General features: G+C 27.3%; 1 protein-coding gene across 4 annotated transcripts; it reads right to left on the bottom strand.

Annotated features, from left to right (window-relative positions):
- Positions 1 to 382: 382 nt before the first annotated feature.
- Positions 383 to 20,781, bottom strand: LOC105195521. 4 transcript variants are annotated; one of them, XM_011160952.3, is made up of 6 exons: positions 20,431 to 20,781; positions 15,257 to 15,619; positions 8,545 to 8,665; positions 7,510 to 7,700; positions 5,679 to 5,771; positions 383 to 1,830 (listed from the first exon to the last, which is right to left on the bottom strand). In XM_011160952.3, exons 1-6 carry the CDS (start codon positions 20,498 to 20,500, stop codon positions 1,754 to 1,756), a joined length of 915 nt encoding a protein of 304 aa, XP_011159254.1. In that variant the 5' UTR covers positions 20,501 to 20,781; the 3' UTR covers positions 383 to 1,753. The 4 variants fall into 4 exon arrangements, with proteins under 4 accessions (XP_011159254.1, XP_011159255.1, XP_011159256.1 ...); XM_011160953.3 differs by having other exon boundaries at positions 7,510 to 7,691; positions 20,431 to 20,780; XM_011160954.3 differs by lacking the exon at positions 5,679 to 5,771.
- Between the last annotated feature and the right edge of the window lie 91 nt (positions 20,782 to 20,872).

The raw sequence follows: 20,872 nt of genomic DNA, 5'->3' as shown, positions 1-20,872 counted from the left end.
ACGCATGATAAAACGTACTTTTGTTAAACAAGATTAAATAAAAAATTAAAAAGACGGACTTATCGTCTTATTTTCTAAACGCCGAAATTGCAACAAAAATCATGATTTTACTTTTTGTTATCTTTTCAATTAACTACGTTTTTAAATGATATAACGTATGGTTATATATTTAAAAAATACCTTCAGCCTACAAATATTGTCGTGATGTAATCTCTATTCATCGGAAAAATGCCAAACCACGAAGAGTACAATTACCCAGTGCGTACAATAACTCTACTTTCCCCTATCTTATTGACTAAGCAGAATCGATATGTGTTATCAACTGCGGGGTATATCAATCTGGACCTATCTAGAGAACTCAATCTCAAAAAATTCAATGAAATACCGATAACGTATGTATGTATTTAGGTATAATCAATTTAGCATTATTTACACAATTTGTAAAAATACTGAATTACAGAATTTCAATTACGTTTATACAATAAAGTCGTTGTCTTGCAGAATATTATATACAATAAATTGTCAACTAATTATAACAAGTGGTATATACAATTTATTTTTTTATATATTTGCTAATATAAAATATAAAAAATATCTTTTACTTAAAAAAAACCATTTACATTTATTTATGTCATATGGGAATAATTTATTCACTTTTTTATATTTTTTATATTTTATATTAGATTTCTCTATCTCATTCTTATTTTATACTGACAACGAGACAAACAGCTTCGACGATATTTTATATAAAATATAAAAATGATTGCGTATATGTATATATATGTATATGTATCATATACAAAGACAGTCATTTTATTTTTTATATTTGTGTCATTATAGGAAAGAGCCCATTTGGTCGTTAACGTTTAAAATGATATTTAAAGTTTTTAAATGCTAGCTTATGATCTCTAATTAGTGAATCTGATACTAACTCTATTTCGACCAAATGGACCCTTTTCTATGACAATGACACATTTATATATTTTTTTCTAGTCAAAATTTTTAAGTATATCAAACAATCGTCAAACGTACACAGTCACTTGTTATATTTTATACATTACATATTTTACATTAGATTTTATTTTTTATGTTATAGTGCGATGAAAACTGCAAGTTTTTCTGATTAGGCCAACAATGAATTGAAGAAGTTACAATAACCATCACTCTGTATGTCAAGTAAATTAAATCCACGTGTCTTTTAATACATTTTACTTCATATCCTTATTTAATTTTCTCGGATATGTGGACGCAACAAAGAAGTCAGGTAATAAAATGTTCTATGTACATTTATAAAGAATATAGTATTTTTATTATTTGTATATAAATTGTCAATTAAAGAATATTGACTTAACTCAAACTCTTTGTGCCCTATTTCATAATCATATTTGTTTTATGTAATCTCGTACCCTGTTCCTTATTTTTGCATTAATAGACTTAGTTTTTAAAGTATACAAATTATTTTGCATGCATTTCCACATATGCGTAAATAAGATTAAAATATTACTTATATTATTTATTTTTTTAAAACGCTCTGAAAAAATAGTCAGAACAAACGCTTTATAATCATTTCTATTTATCAAAAATTAACAAAGATAAATAAATATTTCGTGTAATAAAATATATATTATCAAATATTTTATATACAATTGTAAAGAGAAAATAAGCTGTATTTTGAAATCAGTTTTTCCTTAAAATCGTGGAGGCCAGTCCGTCGAGCCCAACGTCAGTTTAAACTTACCTATTGATTGTATTATTAATGAAACAGAATGAAAATAGCCAGAAGTATCGGTAACAGGATAAGATTAATCGATGCACGGTCGACGAAGTTGCCTGCAAGTAGATTAGCACATATAAGTCCAAAAATATTCTTCATATATAGGGTGTTTCGCGTAACCTGCTAATAGCTGATTCCTAAAGTGATTTTGAAATAAAAATTTTAATAAATTGTCGAGATTATAATAGCCTTTATGAATTAAATGCGCTTAATGTTGGCTAATTATATTGTTCGCGGATTCTTTATAATGAATCTATTTTCTTTCTAATGAAGTTTTTTTTTAAGAATTCTTCAGCTTTCTTTTTAATAAAGATAAAAAATGGAAACGTCAAATTGTCGAAATTTTGGCATTAAATTTATTACAAATAAACGAGAACTTTTGAAATATTTCTAATCAATATTAATCAATAAATTGTATTAATTTTTAAAAATGTTATTGTACAATGTAGTTATAAGATGTGCAACTAGATATGCGAATTTTAAACAATTTAATTAATAAATTACAAAGGCAATTTCCATTTAAAGAATTCAACTTTAACATTTTCATATTGAGTTTTGTTCTCCGAAAAATCTGCTATTAGCATATAGTGCAGTAAATGTAAAATATACTATTGGTGCGTGTATGTATGTGCGTATGTGAGTGCGTATTGGTTTAAAAACGTATATTTGTATCAATAAGAAAAATGAAATTATATGTTGTTAGATAAAAATTAATGATAGTATACAAAATTACGTAAAAGTAAAATCCAATTTGAAGTTTTTATTAACTCTATCTCTTTATTATTATGAATGTATTAATAATTGATATAAATAAATAAATAATATTATAAACAAATCAATGTATACAATTAAAAAGAAATAATACAAAGTCAGTATTTGCAAACGAATCTTATTTTACAACCGTCTTAAATAATGTCTTAAGATGCTACAGCACAGTAATTGATTGATGACATTTTAAAACAAACCTAGAACGGTATGAGAATATCGTCGACCAATAATACTATCCGTCAACTGATACACTGAATATTGACCAAAGATGTGTCTAAAAGTAAAATTAATAGACGCGCGTGTCAGATTTTGCTTCAACTATAATTTATAAATTTTGTAACTATTAATTTTTTTAATTCGTTTCACAACAGGTTTCGTTTTTCTTATTGATTAGCACAGTGGTAAAACAAAAATACTATTCTATAATATCGCTATAACAACAGTTATATAATGAAAGGTAAAAAAAGAAAAAACTTTCTGTCTTCGTCTTTCTCTTAATTGTATAACGAATTTTGTAATATAACGAAAAGTGTTTTTCGCGTTTGAACATTTTCCTAAAATTAATGGGGCCAATAATTGAGCGCGTTACAACGGCCGCGGGTGAGTTTCATAAATATGCATAACCATAATGAAGGCCACTTGAGCGGAATGCATATGCATTAATGCATAGACATTAGTATATGTATATGGGGGGTGTTAATATTGCGAGGATAATTCTCCGCTGAAAGGTATAATACTAATGGGCTTTTGCCCATTTTGACTTTCATTGGATAAATAATACACGATACCCGAGTATATTATTAATATTCACACGGAACTTGAAGCAAGATAAACAGCAATGTTAATTGGCAAAGAATTGTCGCAGTGTATTCTAGATAAAATAACTTTCATTACGTTATTATTACATTATGAAAGAAGGATTGAATACGTATCGATTGTTTACATCATGCTTGAGTAACATTTTATATTTTTACTTAATATTTTGCAATACTTTATGACAAAAATATCAAATAAATAAAAACTAAGTATTTCAGACAAAAATTTAACGGATTACATTTTGTTTCGTGCTAACATAAACAAATACAACTAATGTTAATTTTTTTATAGTTTATCTAGCTGGTACTGTAATTATACAATTTTATACTGAATTTTTATATTTTTATATATTTTTACAAGGTGTATTGTAGAATATTTTACATTTATTATATGTATATATATACATATGTGTATATACATATATTTGCAATTATTGTTAAAATTAAATTGATATTTTTGTAAAAATCTGTCAAGTTTCTTAAAATGTAATATCGCAAATTTTATGACAATAAAATTATATTAATGCAAAACTGATATTAGTAATAAAATTAATAATTAATATGATAAAAATATATCAATTGCTAAAATACATTCAAACCATTTTTATTTTGTTTTTATTTTTTCATTATTGTTGTTTATTAATTATACAGTACTTGACTCTTTTTTACGATTCTTAAATTTTTAATAAATAAGTGTATTATTTCTACCCTCCCTCCCACTTATATTTGAAATTATTTTAATTTATAAATTTTATACTTTCAAAGGCGACATAATCTAAAATATTCGCATATTTGATTTAGTCGATCAATCGCTTAAATTTTATCTTTTGCAGTCTGTTACAAAAAGTTCTTCTTAAAAAAATTAATTTATTATTACTAAAAGATTAAATATCATAGTAACAGAACCTGAAATATCAAACTATAACTTTCAGTGTTCATTTGCGTACAAATTGGTACCAAAAGGTAAATGTAATAAAATGTGATAAAATATAATAAAGTATAACTTGAGTGATACGTATTCGATAACTTTCATATATAAGGAAAATTAATAAATGCATTCATTAATTTGATCAATAAAATTTTTCTAAGCGTAAAGCTATAAAAAATGTATAATTAAAAAAAAGTATCTTAATCAATTAGTAAACAATATTCGAGAAACTTTGAAAAAAACGAGATAACAGATTGTTCTCTGAAAGTGACGTATATAATCGCTTGGAAGATAATTATAATAAAATGTAATATTCTGAAAGTGTATGCACGTTATGAATTGTAACTATTGTTTCATAAAGTCCCATAGCTAGACTACCAACATTTGTAAGAAAATAATAGTTAGAAATAGGACCGGAACATGAAAAAGCAGTTTGGATATAAAAAGCAAAATTAATTACAAAAATTAATTTTGCAATTGCTACAAACAATGTTAAATGATAAATGTTGTAAACAAATGATAAAAATTATGTGCAGAGAAATAGAGAAATAGATAACGTCAATCGATTGTAATCGAGGAAAATTATTAAAGAAATATGTATAACTTTTGCTTAAATCGCACCTGATTTGCAGTTAAAAAATAATTTGTTTATAAAAATTTTTTATAAAATTAAATTAATTGTAATGTGTTAAAAATATTTTTTCATGTTTCAATCTTATATCCAATTGTTTTTACCTGACTAATCTAACAGTTTTAACCTGACTAGTTTAACAGATTCTTAATGGATTTATGAAGAAAATTGGATATTGATAAATAAATATAAAAAAATATTGGGACTTGTGAAAATGTAAATATAGACGTAAATAAAAATAGCAAATACGAGTCAAGCACGGTAAACAATGCGCAAAAAAGAAATTAACAAACATTTATGACTTTCACATAAAGTAAATTTAATTTACTTATATCAGAAACGAAATATCAAAAATAAATTTATATTTAATTTACGCAAGTTGTAACAATGCGTTACATTTACACTCGAAATAATAGTTTTTTCAATTTTTAACGCGTTTTGGTGTATTTGCGCTGAAGATGGCTCAAAATTAAAGCCGAAACGTTCGTTTCTGATATAAGGAAATTAAATTCACTTTATGTGAAAGTCATAATTGTTTGTTAATTTCTTTTGCGCACTATTTACCGCGTTTGACTCGTATTTGCTGACAAATAAATATTTTAAAATATGCTTCAAAGATTTCTCGAGAAACAAGCATGAAATGAATAAACAGGTTTCATTAAAATTTGGAAGACCCTTAATCGGAAAATGGTGATGGTTACTGTCGATGATTCGGTGTCGAATATACATGTCTAATAAATTTCACGATTTATTTAATCTTACCACCACCATTACCGGACTTTGAGCTGTCTAGAGCCTGGATATCCATTTTATGCTGTGGTATCGTTGTAACGGATGAAGTGGTAGTAGCCGTTCCTGCATAACACAAAAACCAAGCATAGACGTTTCTACTACGCATATTCTACGTCTATAAATTTGACGTCAATCAAATGTTACAACATCCCAGCAAATCACGAATATAATCATATAAAGATATCATTTTTCGTAATTACATTTATAAAAATGTTATATAGTTAGCAGTTATATTGTGTTTTCTGTGTCAATAATTTAATAATTTGGAAATTCTGATACTTTTGGCGACGTGATAGAAAGATGCTTTGAGAAAATACTTTGAACATTGGAAATAATTATAAAAAAACTAAATGTCGCTCTGTGGTTATTTATTCTGCAGTTATTGACAAATATAGAATATATAGAATATGCAAATATTGAAGAAATAACGTGATTAATTGAATATAAATAGTATTATAAATTTTATATATTGTGTATATATAGCAAAACAATAGATTAAATTATGTTAAATTAGGTTAGAATAAAATTTAAAAGATAGATGAAACTGACAGCGTACATATCATTACGCGCCCGGCGTTCAGTAGGCTTGAATGGAATATCACAAAAGGCTACAGTTTCGAAATTTCAACCGATTTCAGTACAATCTTTTTTAATAAAAATAAACAAAATTTAAAACAACGAAATAACAAACTTTAAGCTTTCGCGTCTATTGGAGTTGAAAAATGCTACCATTCGGTGTAAAAGTATAACTTTTACACTGAAATATATGAATCTAAAGAGATCGAAAATTCATTTATAATGTCTTTGTTTGTTACAAATCTATTATTTTTCGAGTATTAAATTCTTTAAAATGTTTAAATTCTTTATCGCATACCGCTTGGGTCTCCTTAAATAAGTCTGCTATTGAAATTATAAATGATTCTACATTTTTTTCCATGAATGAGAAACTGACACTGTTATGAGAAAAATTTTCAAGCCTAATCAAGATTTTAATATTTAATTTGATATCTGTCTAATGTTAAATTAGATGACGTATCAAATGTTAAATTAGATAACTTATCGAATGATCATTCATCTACTCTTTAATTAAAAATTTTCTAAATCCAATCTTCTTTATGCCAGATTTAGTAACGAAAAAAAACAAAACAAAAATTTGGCTTGATAAAGTTGTTTTAAACTTTAATTAGCTTTTATCATTAAAAAATACATTGAAATCGGTTTAATTTTTGAGACTGTATTCTTTTTTAAACAAAATTTTACTTGACACTATACAGCGCTGCGTACCGTTCGTGAATAACAGTTTCATATTGTCAACACTGTCATTGTGGTTAATAATGAGCTACGTTATAGGTTGAAAAAACTTTATAGTTTAAAGATATGTGTGATAACAATAAATGGAAATCATCATAAATTGTATCGTCATGTTTTCATCGAGATGAAACGACATTTTTACTGTCATGCCATTGACATTTTGAGCAGGCAACATAACATATTAATATTGTTGACCAGTATTGTTTGCTCTTGAAATTTTGTCAATCGAGTGTATATACATATAAGCAGTCATGTTGCGTTCGTAATATGTTCTATTTCAACGAAAGCAAAATGTACAGCAAATAATAACATGCGATACATTAGTTTGTTTCATATGCCACGTCATATTTGTTTTATCTTGATCACGCCATTAAAATTATGGATCGTCATGGGTTAATATAATAAGAAATTTATGTAAACTGGCAAGTTGGTAAAAGCACGTATTTATAATTAGTAGAAATATATTAAAGCATAAAAGTGTATAACTAACCGGAATAGTAGATCGTTTTTCGAGTCACGCTGTAATTTGTCCTCGGGATGTCAAGGATGCATTTGAGCTCCGCAGCTTCTGGTAGTTCTTCGTCTAGAAAGTCTACACGCGATAAAATATTATACAATCCATCTTTGCGAAGTGTCACTGTAGGTTTCGAAGTTTGCTTTTCTGGAACGTCCCTATAAATACTGTTTATTATTACATACAATTGTCATTTTATTCGAATTACGTTTTTTTCAGTAAATTTAATACATACCCTGATAGAAAAATTTTGATAAAATTTCAGTGAAAATGCATCAAAATTTTATATTCCGCTGCAAAGATTATTTTTTGCGTTTGATGAAAAACAGATAACATTTTTTTAACGAAAATTCAATAAAAATGTAATAAAATTTTAACGAATAATCATTCATCTACTCTTTAATTGAAAATTTTCTAAATCCAATCTTTTTTATGTCAGATTTAGTAACGAAGAAAAACAGAAAACAAAAATTTGGTTCGATATAGTTGTTTTAAACTTTAATTAGTTTTCATTATTTAAAAAATACATCAAAATTGGTTTAACTTTCGAGACTGTATTAATAATATTTAATTTTAAAAAAACCAAGAAATTTCATTACAATTATAATAAATTTTTGGTAAAATTACAACAAAAAATTGCAGATACTTTATAACGACAAATTAATCAAGTTTATTGAAACTGTAATAAATTTTTATGAAGTTTTGATGAAATTACCAATCAAAATGTTATATAATTAATGAACATAAAATTCAACAAAATGTCATCAAAATTTTATTAAAAATTTATTAAAATTTTTCCACCAAGATGGTTAAAATTTTTTTATAATTTTAATATAAATGAAAATAAGTATCATGCAACGAATAGGTCACATGTTGTGCACCGTTATTTATATTATTCGGAATATTGAATCTATAGTATAACGTCAACTATAGGTTTTCAAAACAGCATAAATATATTCAAAATTTTATATAATCTTAAGGTTCTTTTTCGACTCTTACAAAAGCACTTACTTGACTGAAATATCGAGAGTCGGCTGAGGATAAAGACCCTCTGCTTTACAAGTCGCTTCCACACCATCTTTATTATCTATACTTTTTTTCTGGTATTCAAAATCGAAATTTTTTTCTGTCGCTACAATAAGAATTATATGTAACAGCAATGTGCAAGCAGCATCATATACAGAATATTCCAAAATTTTCAAATCAAAATAGAGGAGAAGGTAGTATTATAGCTCCATTATTAAGTCGACAAATTCTAATGATTGCTCACGGCGGATCGCATCATTTGTTTCGTAGTCCGCCGTTATGTATTATAAATATTATAATGGCTCTATTATATCGATACGCAATAGCTAATTATTTAAAACAAGTATTAAGAGGCGTTTTTACTTTTCAGCATTTGAAAACTTGTTCAAGATACGTTTTAATATTTAATCACATACTTCCTCATTGTTTTAAAATTTGAGCGTATTATCATACGGATGTATATACACCGAGCGTTTTTTTTTTTTATTATTTAACTTTTATTTGGCCTTACACATTTTGAGTTATGCAAAATTATTCAATAGTATTGTTGCGTAGATATTTATTGTTTACAGGATTTGCTCGTACAGACACAGAGAGGACTCGGTCTCTCCTTATGCCAACGTATTATAAATGAAGACTTGGCTTCTATTAGTGCTAACGGTTATAATCGTGGATCGGCGCACTGGAGACTCGACTCCCAAATCAGTACTGATTTGAACGCAATGGAAATTCGTGAAAACAAGGAATCTCGTGAACAAAAGAACGATCTGATCTTGACGGCGTTTCTCGGCCTATATATATATATTGTATATACGGATCCGTAACCCTTGCCTGGCCCAATCGTACCCTTTCGAGGGTCGTGTCTTGGTTGGCCGATGGCAGCTAATCAAGACTTGATCCGTCGCGTTCGCAGGGCGAGAGAATCGTGATTCTAATTTCGACGGAACAAGTATAGCATTTTATTAATATGGTTGCTTAAGCGAAATTTTCATATCAAAATATTTCTTCGATAAATTATCACGCTAGAGAGTTGCATTTAAAAATGTTAAAGACATTATTTTATCGTTGTTGTTTAACATTAAACAAGGATAAAATGATATCTCTAATATTTTTGAACGCAAAAAGATTCTAAAGGTCAAAAAATTAAAAATTTTTAATTTATTTTTAGCATGGTTATATTACCACCATGTTTTCTCTTCTACCCATTATGCAGTGTCACATTTTTATTAATCACATCCTAAGTAACAAATTTTTCACAATTTTAAGTTTAGAATCTATTAAATAACATTAACAAATATAATGGTTCGATATGAAATATTGTTTTAATATAAAATTATTAACAAAGTTATTAAATAAAATGTAAATGAGTATCATATTACTACTTTTTCTTCTACTAAAAAAAAGAAGGTGATTAATGATCTGCATTTACATTTTGTACAATAATTTAATAACCAATATTTGAAATTAAAAACTTATTGATTCTTTCTTTGATTCTAGGAGTTGAATTCTCAAAATTCTTATTATGTACTTATACTACTGAAATACATATTATGTACGTTATGTTTATTATCAAAATATAACGACTCTTCATAATGAGCCATAGAGAAATAGGGGCGATAATGTCACCGCTCTCCATACAAGAATAAATTTAAAAAATTAATTTAATTTAAAAAACGGTATTTTTTTAGAGTTGTATATTTTTTAGGATAGAGAAAAAATGTTTCGAAATGTATGCAAATGTATACATGTATATACATACACATAACATTTCCACGTATAAACTGCAGTAAGAAAAATTTATAATAGTAATACAAACTATAGATTTGCGGTAAAATTGCTACAAATTTATCGAATAACTACTTCGATAAAAATCGGCTTCGAAAGAGAGGCCAAATCAGAAATTCTGTTAAGACATTAGTACACTTGAGGGACGGATTACATTAACAAGATTGCATGCTGTTGTTTAATTTTGTATAACACGAGATGAGTACAATATACCCAAGTTTAAAAAAGTAAGAGAGTACGTGTAATTAAAGATAGTTTGTGATTAACTCCAATCTTAATCTCTTATATCTCAAAAACTGTTGTTTGTTATAAAAATTTACATATAACTATCTTACTTTGTTTTAATTTAAAATATTAATAATGGTTAAGGAGATAGATTTATATTGCAATAACAATATAATAATTAATTTTATTAATTTATTTCTGTCTGTGAGACATTGTATTTTGCAAATTTCAGCCACGATTAAGATTTGATTTTTAATTAGATAATTACAACTTTATTTCATTTGGTATTGTTAAACAAAGTATTTGATACGTTTGGTATAATATGTAATTTAACTTTTCTGTAATCTGTTTTGTAGCAGCTGTTCTTTTTTAAATAAATATGGGTTCTCATATTTTATGGATACTACTGTTTTATTTTCTATCTTGAAAAGTACAGAAAGCGTATTTTCAAAGTTCGAGGTATGAGATCACGAGGTGGATATTTCGCGGAAAAAGAGACGCACGTAGGGCAATAAAAATAAATAAGAACGTAATAGCAATGGATATACTTGCGTTATCGTAATGTCGGAGTTCTCTTGGTGGTTTTGCTGTGTTCTATTACGAGGTTGACTTTTATTTTCGATATAGCAAGCAAGAGCAGTAGATATAAAAGAATACGAATAAAGCACATGTTATTGCTGATGTCATATTGATATCATATTGATAAAGAGCAGTGGAAAAAAAACATGTGTCACGAAATATTGACTTTATTGATATGTTAATTTTTCAAATAAATTATTAAAAAACCTAATTATTTGTTCAACATAAATTATTTGTATTAAAATTTTATACATTACAATGTGTGAGTATCTATATTTATACAAGTAATGTCAAGTTAAAATTTTATAATTCTTCTTCTAATATTTCTTTTACATAACATATTTTTATTTTTATTTAACTAGTTCCAGATCTTAGATAAATAGACGATACATAAATAAAAGTGAATAAAAAATGTCTAATAAATAACTCTCTTTTAAATAAATTAATTATTTTAATTATTTTGTATATAAAATGGTATTAAAAGATAATTACTTATTGAATATTTACTAAATAGTTAGAAGATATTTTACATGTCAAAATATTTTAAACGTAAAGTCTTATTTAGAAACATAAAAAAGAAATACATTCATTTTTCGATTACTTAATATTTTAGTAAATAAAATAATTTTAGAATTTTTAATTAATTAAAATGTTTATTTTTTAAATATAAAAATTTAAACAATTGTTATCTATATCATCGAAATAAAAATTGTGTTTTCTATCTCTACATTATTAATATTTCCTATGTCGGAATTAAATGTATTTTATTTAATTTAATAAAAACTTTTTATATACCCTATTAATTCTGAACCCTTTTGAAACCTAGTATAAATTAATGTAACAAATTGGGAAAAGACTTAAGAAATTTCAGAGAAATTTTGTAAAAAAATCAATTAACATTACGTTGTTTAAATATTAATAAAATAAAATATATATTTAAAAATTTTGCACTAATTAGAGAAAAATAATCGGTGCAATGTTTTTAGTGCACTAATTATAATATACAATGTTGCTCTAATTATTTTCCTGTAATTAGAATTCAAAGCATTTTTTTGAAATTTCTAAAAGTTTCCGAAAATTTGCACACTTTTTGGTGCAAATTTTCAACACTTTGGAAAAAGATGTTTAACCAAATATATAGAGAAAAGAATGTATACTACACAAGTGATTTTTATTACATCTGTTTCTCATGTGATATTAATTTGTACGCAAATAAACGTCAGAAATTGTAGCTTAATGTTTCAGATACCTGTTACAATAATGTTTAACTTTTCACCATCAACAAATAAATTTATTATAAGCTTTTCGATCAGTAACGTGTTGCAAAAAATACAATTCAGATCATCAAAATTGTACGGAAATTCTACTTCACGTGAAGCGGATAAGTCATTTCTTAGAGAATTTCTTACATATAAATTGTTCAACTATTTCTTTTAAAAATTAATTAAATTTTTATCACTAAAGTCTTACGCACAATGGAGGAATATTAGATATTAGAAAATTAAATTTTAAAATCAACTAGTTTCCTCAATGAACATAAAACGTAACGTACAATGGATAGAATAAAATGTGAAACATAAATGTGTCGTACAAAACACAAAACACAATTTACTATTTATCTATAGTGTTCATGGAGGAAACTGTTTATTTCTATTTCTAAGATTTAATATTCCTTCATTGTGCGCAGATTCTAACTGCGCACTTATTGCTTAAGGAAATATTGATGACACACGTTTTATAGGCGAACGATACGCATTCAACAACTTTCCTCTATGTTTTTTGACAAAAAATGATGCTTGATTAATTATATTAAAATTGCTCTTAACCCTTGATTACTCGCGCCTAAAAAAAGTTACAGTAAGAGTACAATACGCACTGGGGTGTGTGATACCCCGCAGGAGCAATCAAGAGTTAATAATTATATAAAAATTATATTATTATATATAAGCAATTTTTTCTCATTTCTTCAAACTTTACTTAAAAGAAAGACAATGCGAGAATCATCTTTCTCTTATTACTTTTTAACTCCTCTTTTTATTATTTTTCGCGTATGTATACGAACAAAAATTATATAAGAGAAGAAACATATACAAATATACTTTATATCCCTCATAGCACATGATAACGTATGTATGTACGAATATTCGTACGATATCGTAATATTCGTATGATCGTATCGTATGCTGTTATGCATATAATTATATATATTTATATTATACATTAACTATTTTTTTCCCAGTTTTTAACCTAGCCGTTATTTTTAAAAAGTCTTGTTTGAATGAATAATTTTGAAACAATTAAAATTTTTTTAAAAATAATTGTTATAAATTATTTTTTTAATCTTTCGTAAACTTTAAATCATTTTATATTTTATATTTTTTTTTATCAAAAATTTAATTATAATACGCCGCGCAATAACCGATGGTACTTCTCGCACACTCATTGTGGATTATGTTTATTAACAGCACGTGATCACGCGATTGTCTGACGGAACGATAAAGAAATGATCAAGAAATAAATTGACAGTCCTAATTTCGAGTTTACTTAGTAGAAAAATTTCTTCTTCAAAAAAATAAATACATTCTCTTATTAAAAAAAAATACTTTTACATTTGTATGCAAACGTATGATTTGTTATATTACAATTTTAAAAAATTTTTATCTTTTAATAAATTTTTTCTGAAGGTAACAAATATGAAAATGTGTGTACGTTAAAAACTGAAACAATGCTGAAGAAAACTTGTTACGTAACAAATTGAGAAATAAAGGAGAGATTTAGAGAGAAATAAAAATAGCTTTTAATATTACTCGACATGTTGCACATTTGCACGTTTATATTGTACATACATTTTACAATAATAGATAAGTGTAACAATTTTTCCGTCAAGTTTTATTGAGCGCGTTTTAAAACGTGAACAAGGTCGTACTGTTACATGTAACTTACTGAATAATAATGTTAAAAGATGTAACAAAAAGTTATAACTATATTAATAATAATTAAAAATAACATTAAACTAAAATAAATTAAAACTGAAAAGTGTAAATAAAAATAATCAAGAAAGTATTATTTAGGCAAAGTGGAAAGAGGTTGTAAGAGTTGAAGGAGAATTTAAGGTGGATTGATGGAGAATGTAAGGAGGCGGCGTAGAAGTGCAGAAAGCGGAGGACGCTTCTGCTTAGGACAGAGACGAATGGAGAAGAATCGTCGACGAGGTCGACGTTCACGATAGATAAGAAGATTACAAAAGCGATGACCCTGTATGATAATATTAAAGCATAATAAAATATTAAAATAATTAAAATTTTAGACAGATTAATAGTATTAAAGTAATGGTAATTTCGAGTGTACCGTTAGTCTTGGTCTATAATATCGATATAATTTAATAATTTTAATAGTAAACGTTATTATTAGATAATAATTCTGATCAAGATTTTTTTCAATGTATACATCATTACGAGAGATAAGATTTGTAAGTGTCATTCTACTTAAAAATAAATAAATTATTTTATTAATAAGTAAAAAGTAAATACGTCCACATTATATGGAGGGAAAAGAGGAGATTATAAGCTATGAAAAGCTTCTTGTGCTTACACTGCACTTTGGCGATGGTAGGCAAAACTAGTTCTTTAAAGTCTGCACAGACGTTGTAACATGGCAACTAATATCGTCGGTATTCGCAGAGTTATCGTAAGGACGGAAGATCAATCTGCAGTGGAGAGTTTTACAGTTGTATATTCTTTACGTAATGTTAGCGAGAACGTTGAGTTAATTAATTTTGTAACTTAACTTGAATGTGGTTTCCAATGATATAATTAAATTTGATGACGAAATATTATATATCCGACGCGTCTAAGCTGTATTGTCATGGTACAAAAGAATCCCTACTCCCTATTCTCCAACCATTTTTCTCATTTCAGTTTTTTGTTAATTCTTCGCACTGTTTAGCTAAAGAACTTCTAGCTATATAGTACAATGTATAATATCGCTAATAAATTTCAATTACGTGTTATATGCTACATAAATGTCTACTTTGTCGTTTCTGAAAAACAAAGTGGTACTATAATTACCTCCTCTCCTCTATGCACGTATTAAAAAGGGAGTTACTTACAGTAAATCACCATAGAAGCATTCGCCGTCCGTTCGTCTTCGTAAGTCGATATAACACATAAATAATCACCCGTTAGATCGATTCCTGGTTTATCCAACTTCATAGCTCGATACTTGGTAAAAGGATCATCACTGGCCTTGTACGTTAAATCGATGTATTTCGCGACCGACTCGTCAGCTACGGGATTTCTGCCGTGGATCCACTGGTAGACCACTCGGTTGTCGTTGAAGAACCACTTGACCACTAACCCTTGGCTCGAAGTGTTTTCCAGAGCATAGTCGCAGTCGAGTATCACGTGATCGACGTCGCCAACTTTCACGGCAGAAGGGATGTTGATACTTCTGATGATGAGTTGCTGGGATTCTGCGACAAAACGTCGAAAAACGGTTACTTGACTCTTTTCAATGCACAAGAATAACTTTTTATTTTCTTGCGAATTAAAATGCTATTTAAAAAAAACAGATTTATAAACATTAAAACAAAAGGTAATTTTAAACAAGAAAATAAAAAATGTGTTACAATTTTTAAGAATAGAGAACGTTTCTTAAATAAAAATTGTACAACCTGTACGCGCGCATATTCTTTCGGAGCTGATTTTTAGGAAATTTTTACAAATTTTTCCAAAAAGGTTGGTAAAAATTTTCGAAAATTACATTTTGTACTTTATTTATTGTCTGAAAATCAATTTCTTATTACATGTTTTTTTATAAATACTTTTTAAGTTAAAACGTTATATAGCTGACAAAGATAATCTGTGAATTAGATTAATATAGAGTGTGTATAATGTACACGTATAAGGGTTGCGTCAGGTTTTTTTGTATCGAAAACTGCGCAACGATACCATAACGACATTGTTAAGGTTACGGAATCGACTTCTTAATCACTAAATTACTTTTTAGCGGAATAACAGTTCTAAGAATAAAAGACCTCTTCGAAAAAAATCCAATTTTTCACTTTATTTTTGGTTACTTAAAAATTATAGCAGATATATAAATAAATGTCAAGTAAACAATTTTATTATTTTTCATACATCAGTTTTTATGATTTGTATGATATTTACAATATTATTTCAAAATTGTTTATTGAAAATATTTTATAAAATTTTTTTCTCCAGTATTTTTCTAACTAAAACATTGATACATTTAAAATATTCTTTGATATTATTTGACATATAATTCAAATTTCCATAAAACACTTATATGGACATTTTAATTGTGTACTTTAGAACTAGCATCATTTTGTTAAATAATAAATATTAACTTTTAATAGAAAAAGGACGTGTATGCAATAGTTTTCAACTATTTCGTATAATTTCAGTGATATTTTAATAAAAATGTAAAATGTCAAAGTCTGTTTAAAAGTATACTTTTATTTTTAAAATTATTTCTCTGTTAAATCAAAAAATAATTAGTTTTTTAAGCAAATTATTCATACGCGAGCAAGACTGAAATGGGATTATTTCTGTGTAATCAGCATATAATTATAATTAATATTGTGTAGTAGCTCTACGATAAATGGCAATAAATGTGACACGAATGTCGTTATTACGGTAATAATACGATAATACGGTTTTGCGTTTCCTGGACGCAGTTTTGCCTGGTCAACATAGAGCGTGGACGGTGTATAACCGTGGGGTAAATCCGACCCCTGATATTACACGTGGACACGTGTATAGAGAAGTGCATACAACACCGGTAACGAGCGAATAGCGAATAAACATTGCGGGTACACAACGAGAGCGCTGTTAAATAATCACGTTAATTGTAGCGGATTCTCTGCTCTCTGTAATGCAACTGCAATAGCCTGCAATAGTACGCCTGTTCTACTCTGTAAACGATATCGACCATGCCACTTAACAGAATTATCCAATTCTCGCATGCGATGCTTAATTGATCAACTTATTTCCGGACTATCTTAAGTGTACAATTTTAGAGAATGAAGATTATTTATTATAAATGTTACCTGTACATCGAGAATAAAGTTATTAACTGGAGCAAATTTTTCAAATTGATTAAATTTCTTTAGTTCAAATATTTATATATTTATTTATTTAACTCAAATACATAAAATATTTGAACTGAAAAAATTTAATTGTCAAGTTAAGGACAACTCTTTCTTCAGTATAGTATATTTTATAAGTAACAAATTTCTACTTTTTTATTATTTAAAATCTTTTTGTGTAATTTGCTGTAAATTTCTTTCAAACACATTTAAATATGAGAGAGAATGGGTTAACTGCAGACAGGGTAAATACGAACGATACTATTGCAGTGTATTAAGGTAGTGAGAACTTTTCGCATTCATGGAGTCCAATATACAGTCCCACACTATTACACGTGATCATCGGATTACACGTTGTAAAAAATAAATAAATATCATATTTTTGATGTTTTTTATGTAATTATTTCTTTCGTCTTGTTTGAACATGGTTGCTTGTAATAATCACAAGTTGTACGAAAATTATTTTGCTACTATAAATTGAAATTATATTTATATGCAAATATTGTATATACCGATTCGACATTGCGGCATGGCGAGCGGGTAAATCAGAGTAAGAATTTGTTTCTTATTAAAAATTATAGTGTATTTATTAATAATATATAAATATTAATTGGTGTAATTTAAATAACTTGAGATATATATACAAAGATTTAGCAAATTAATTAGTAATGTTTGATTGTTTTAACATTTGATCCATCGATTTAATTGTATATCTGCAAAATTGTTTGCTTGGTACAAATGATTTTTTTCATCTGATGAACGGAGTGCTTTTTTGCTTGGTGCGCGCGAAAATTTTTGCTTTAAACTTTGACATGAGATGCGAATATATACGTAGCTTTAAATACGCGTGTAAATTTCAAGTGGAAAAGAGAGAAAAAAGAGGTTAGTACTTTGTGTATGCACACAGTTTTAGAACCAAATAAGCAAGGAAAAACGTGACCTACTTTAAATCTCCTTTGTAGATTGGCTTCAAATGCAGCTTCATAACTTTCTATTTAAAGATTTCGCAACTCGCGTTCATTTACCTTTCCTAACTCAAAGTACTCACGTAATATGTACTTGTGAATTAATTTATGTTATCATTGTTATTTATTATTATTATATAATGACTATTTGTATGAATATATTATAATTAAAAAATGTTACGCTTATTCATACATATCTTTAACTTAAAAAGTTACTTATTTGTTATTTAAACACCCACGTATAGCTTAAGTAGCAATTATTTGTTTATACATTTTTATCTTTTTATTATTAGTAATTTAGACATGCTATGTCAAAATTAAATTTCTTTACAAAATAAGTAAGATAATAAATAATTTTGTTAACGTTATTTATAAATTACTAAGGTAAACAAACAATGGAAGGAATTATTAATTATGTTATAAATAAGATAATTACTCTGTTTATTTATTTTAATAATTTATAAACAAGCGTATTATATTACAATTATTTATATATATACTTTCGTTCATTAAAGTTTATTTTTATCGAAATTATTTGCACGCGCGCACATGTGTGTGTTAATGCGTGTGCATTTATTAAAATTTATTTATTCTTTTATAGAGTTGTTATACCTTTGCTGTTATATCTTTCCTGTTGTTATATCTTTTACCTTATGTTTCGCAGCGAGTTGATAATTATAACGTTTGTAATTATCTTTGATTCTACTGGAGGAAGCTTGCCTCGCAATATCGCTCAAAAAAAGTGCGCTTTATTATGCAATAATATTTGTAACCGAGCTTGTTAGTAACATCACGGACAACAAGCTGGTGCAAACAATCAAATAAAGGAAAGTTTACAGTGCGAGAAGATCGCTGAAGATCGCTGAAGACAGAAATCGCGAATTCCAAGTAAATAAGATTATGGTATACTGATAAGAGCTAAAATTAGAAAGCAGCGTGATAATCCTCGAAATTTAACTCAAGCTTTTACTCTAAAGTTTGAATTACGAGAGGATTACAGTTGTTGTTAAGTTGAACACAACTACATAGTGCATGTGAACTATTGGATATTCTGAAAGTTTCAGCTTTATATACTCTGCATTAAAATAATACAGTAAGCTTCATTTTTGCAAAACGTTGGTAATTTTCAAATCATGATAAATTTATGGAAAGATATAGAATTAGAAAATTGGTATAACATTATTAGTATAGTTTTTAAGTCGGATATGACGTTATTGAAACAATCCCGATGTCCCGGAATTGGAATGCTGCGAAAAATGTGATTTAAAGAGGATCGTCTGCGATCTATAAATACAGCATCGCCGCGCGCATACTCCAATTTCGATCTGGTTAGCACGTGCTGCACACGTTGTAGAAAATTTTGAAAGCAAAACGGGTCAGCTTCGACGAAAACCGATACTCTATTTTCAAATGTAATTGATTATTAAGTAATAAAATAATCAGAAAAAATTTTTATTTTCTTCGTCATATTATTTTTTCGGGATACATAATGATGAAAAATTAGTCGTAAAATGATTTAATTGTTTGTTCAATTATTTATAATTTTTATTAGTATTATTATTATTATTAATACATAGTTCCATTGATATACCTATACATTTTATTGGCATGTCGTATATTTTAGATATATATATGTAATTATCAAATTTGTAGCAAAACTGTTTTTTCTATGATAAATATTTACATATGTATTAAAATTCCGCATATTTCGCAATTGCATGGAGTTAGAAATTAAGTTATAATTGTATCTTTTATGTAATTACAATAAATTTTATAAACAATTTTTATATACATAATAATATATTTTGCATATATTGCACACGCGATTATTAACACAATAATATATTAAAAAATTAAATATTTGTTGTTAAATATATTTAATAATTAATAATCAAAATATTCGTTATCCATCGTTAATGGAAACAGAGTCGCAACATTATCCGCATAAAACACGTAAGCGTTATATTAAGCGAGCAAAACTAATGGGACAAAAATAGTGCATGTAAATAGGCTTTCCGACGTATAGGGTGATTCCAAAGAAAACATTGAAAAGATTAATATGATAAACAAGTTTATATTAATGGCATAAAAGCAAATAAATTTAAAAAAAAAGAATTGCCAGCGATCAAAGTCAAATATTTCAAAAACATCTTTAACTTATGTAGAAAATATAATAGACAAATTGCGTAAAACTACACGCGTACGAACCTGAAATGCATCCGAATATCAGCAATATTGACACTAACAACATCCAATAATATTTTGTAGTCGTCATCATCAGCCATTCACAACAAATTGCTAGGTTTACTCCAAAAATAGTACGGAGATTGGTTTTGCTTGTAGAAAATTTTTTTTTATGAAACAGATAAATTATTCTTACATTGAGATTTTTTTCAGAGCGAATAGATATGATGAAGATGAAACGGAGACTAGGCGAAGGAGGAAATTGAAGAGGAAGAGGAGGGTGTCTCGGAGGGAGAAGCGTATACCAAGGGGGATGCGAAGGGTGACCTCGCGTAAGATCGTGCAAGAGCAAACTGAGCCAGAAGTAACTCCCTCTCCGAGTTTCCATCAAGCTCCCCACCATTCGCCTTATACACAGGGTGTCCCATTATCAGCGCAAAGGTAAACTGTTCTAGGTGAAAGAATA

The sequence above is a fragment of the Solenopsis invicta genome, chromosome 16 (genome assembly GCF_016802725.1).
Source record: "Solenopsis invicta isolate M01_SB chromosome 16, UNIL_Sinv_3.0, whole genome shotgun sequence".
In the NCBI taxonomy this organism is placed as follows: domain Eukaryota; kingdom Metazoa; phylum Arthropoda; class Insecta; order Hymenoptera; family Formicidae; genus Solenopsis; species Solenopsis invicta.
The sequence above is the reverse complement of the archived record's forward strand: the minus strand, read 5'-3'. Positions and strand labels throughout refer to the sequence as shown.

Excerpts from the sequence above, each read along its gene's own strand:
- LOC105195521 (XM_011160952.3), bottom strand. The coding sequence starts at position 20,500 with ATGATGACGACTACAAAATATTATTGGATGTTGTTAGTGTCAATATTG. Across the intron at positions 8,666-15,256 it reads TGCTTCTATGGTGATTTACT|CGACAGAAAAAAATTTCGAT; the intron begins GTAAGTAACTCC and ends TTCTTATTGTAG. Across the intron at positions 5,772-7,509 it reads AAAAACGATCTACTATTCCG|GAACGGCTACTACCACTTCA; the intron begins GTTAGTTATACA and ends TGTGTTATGCAG.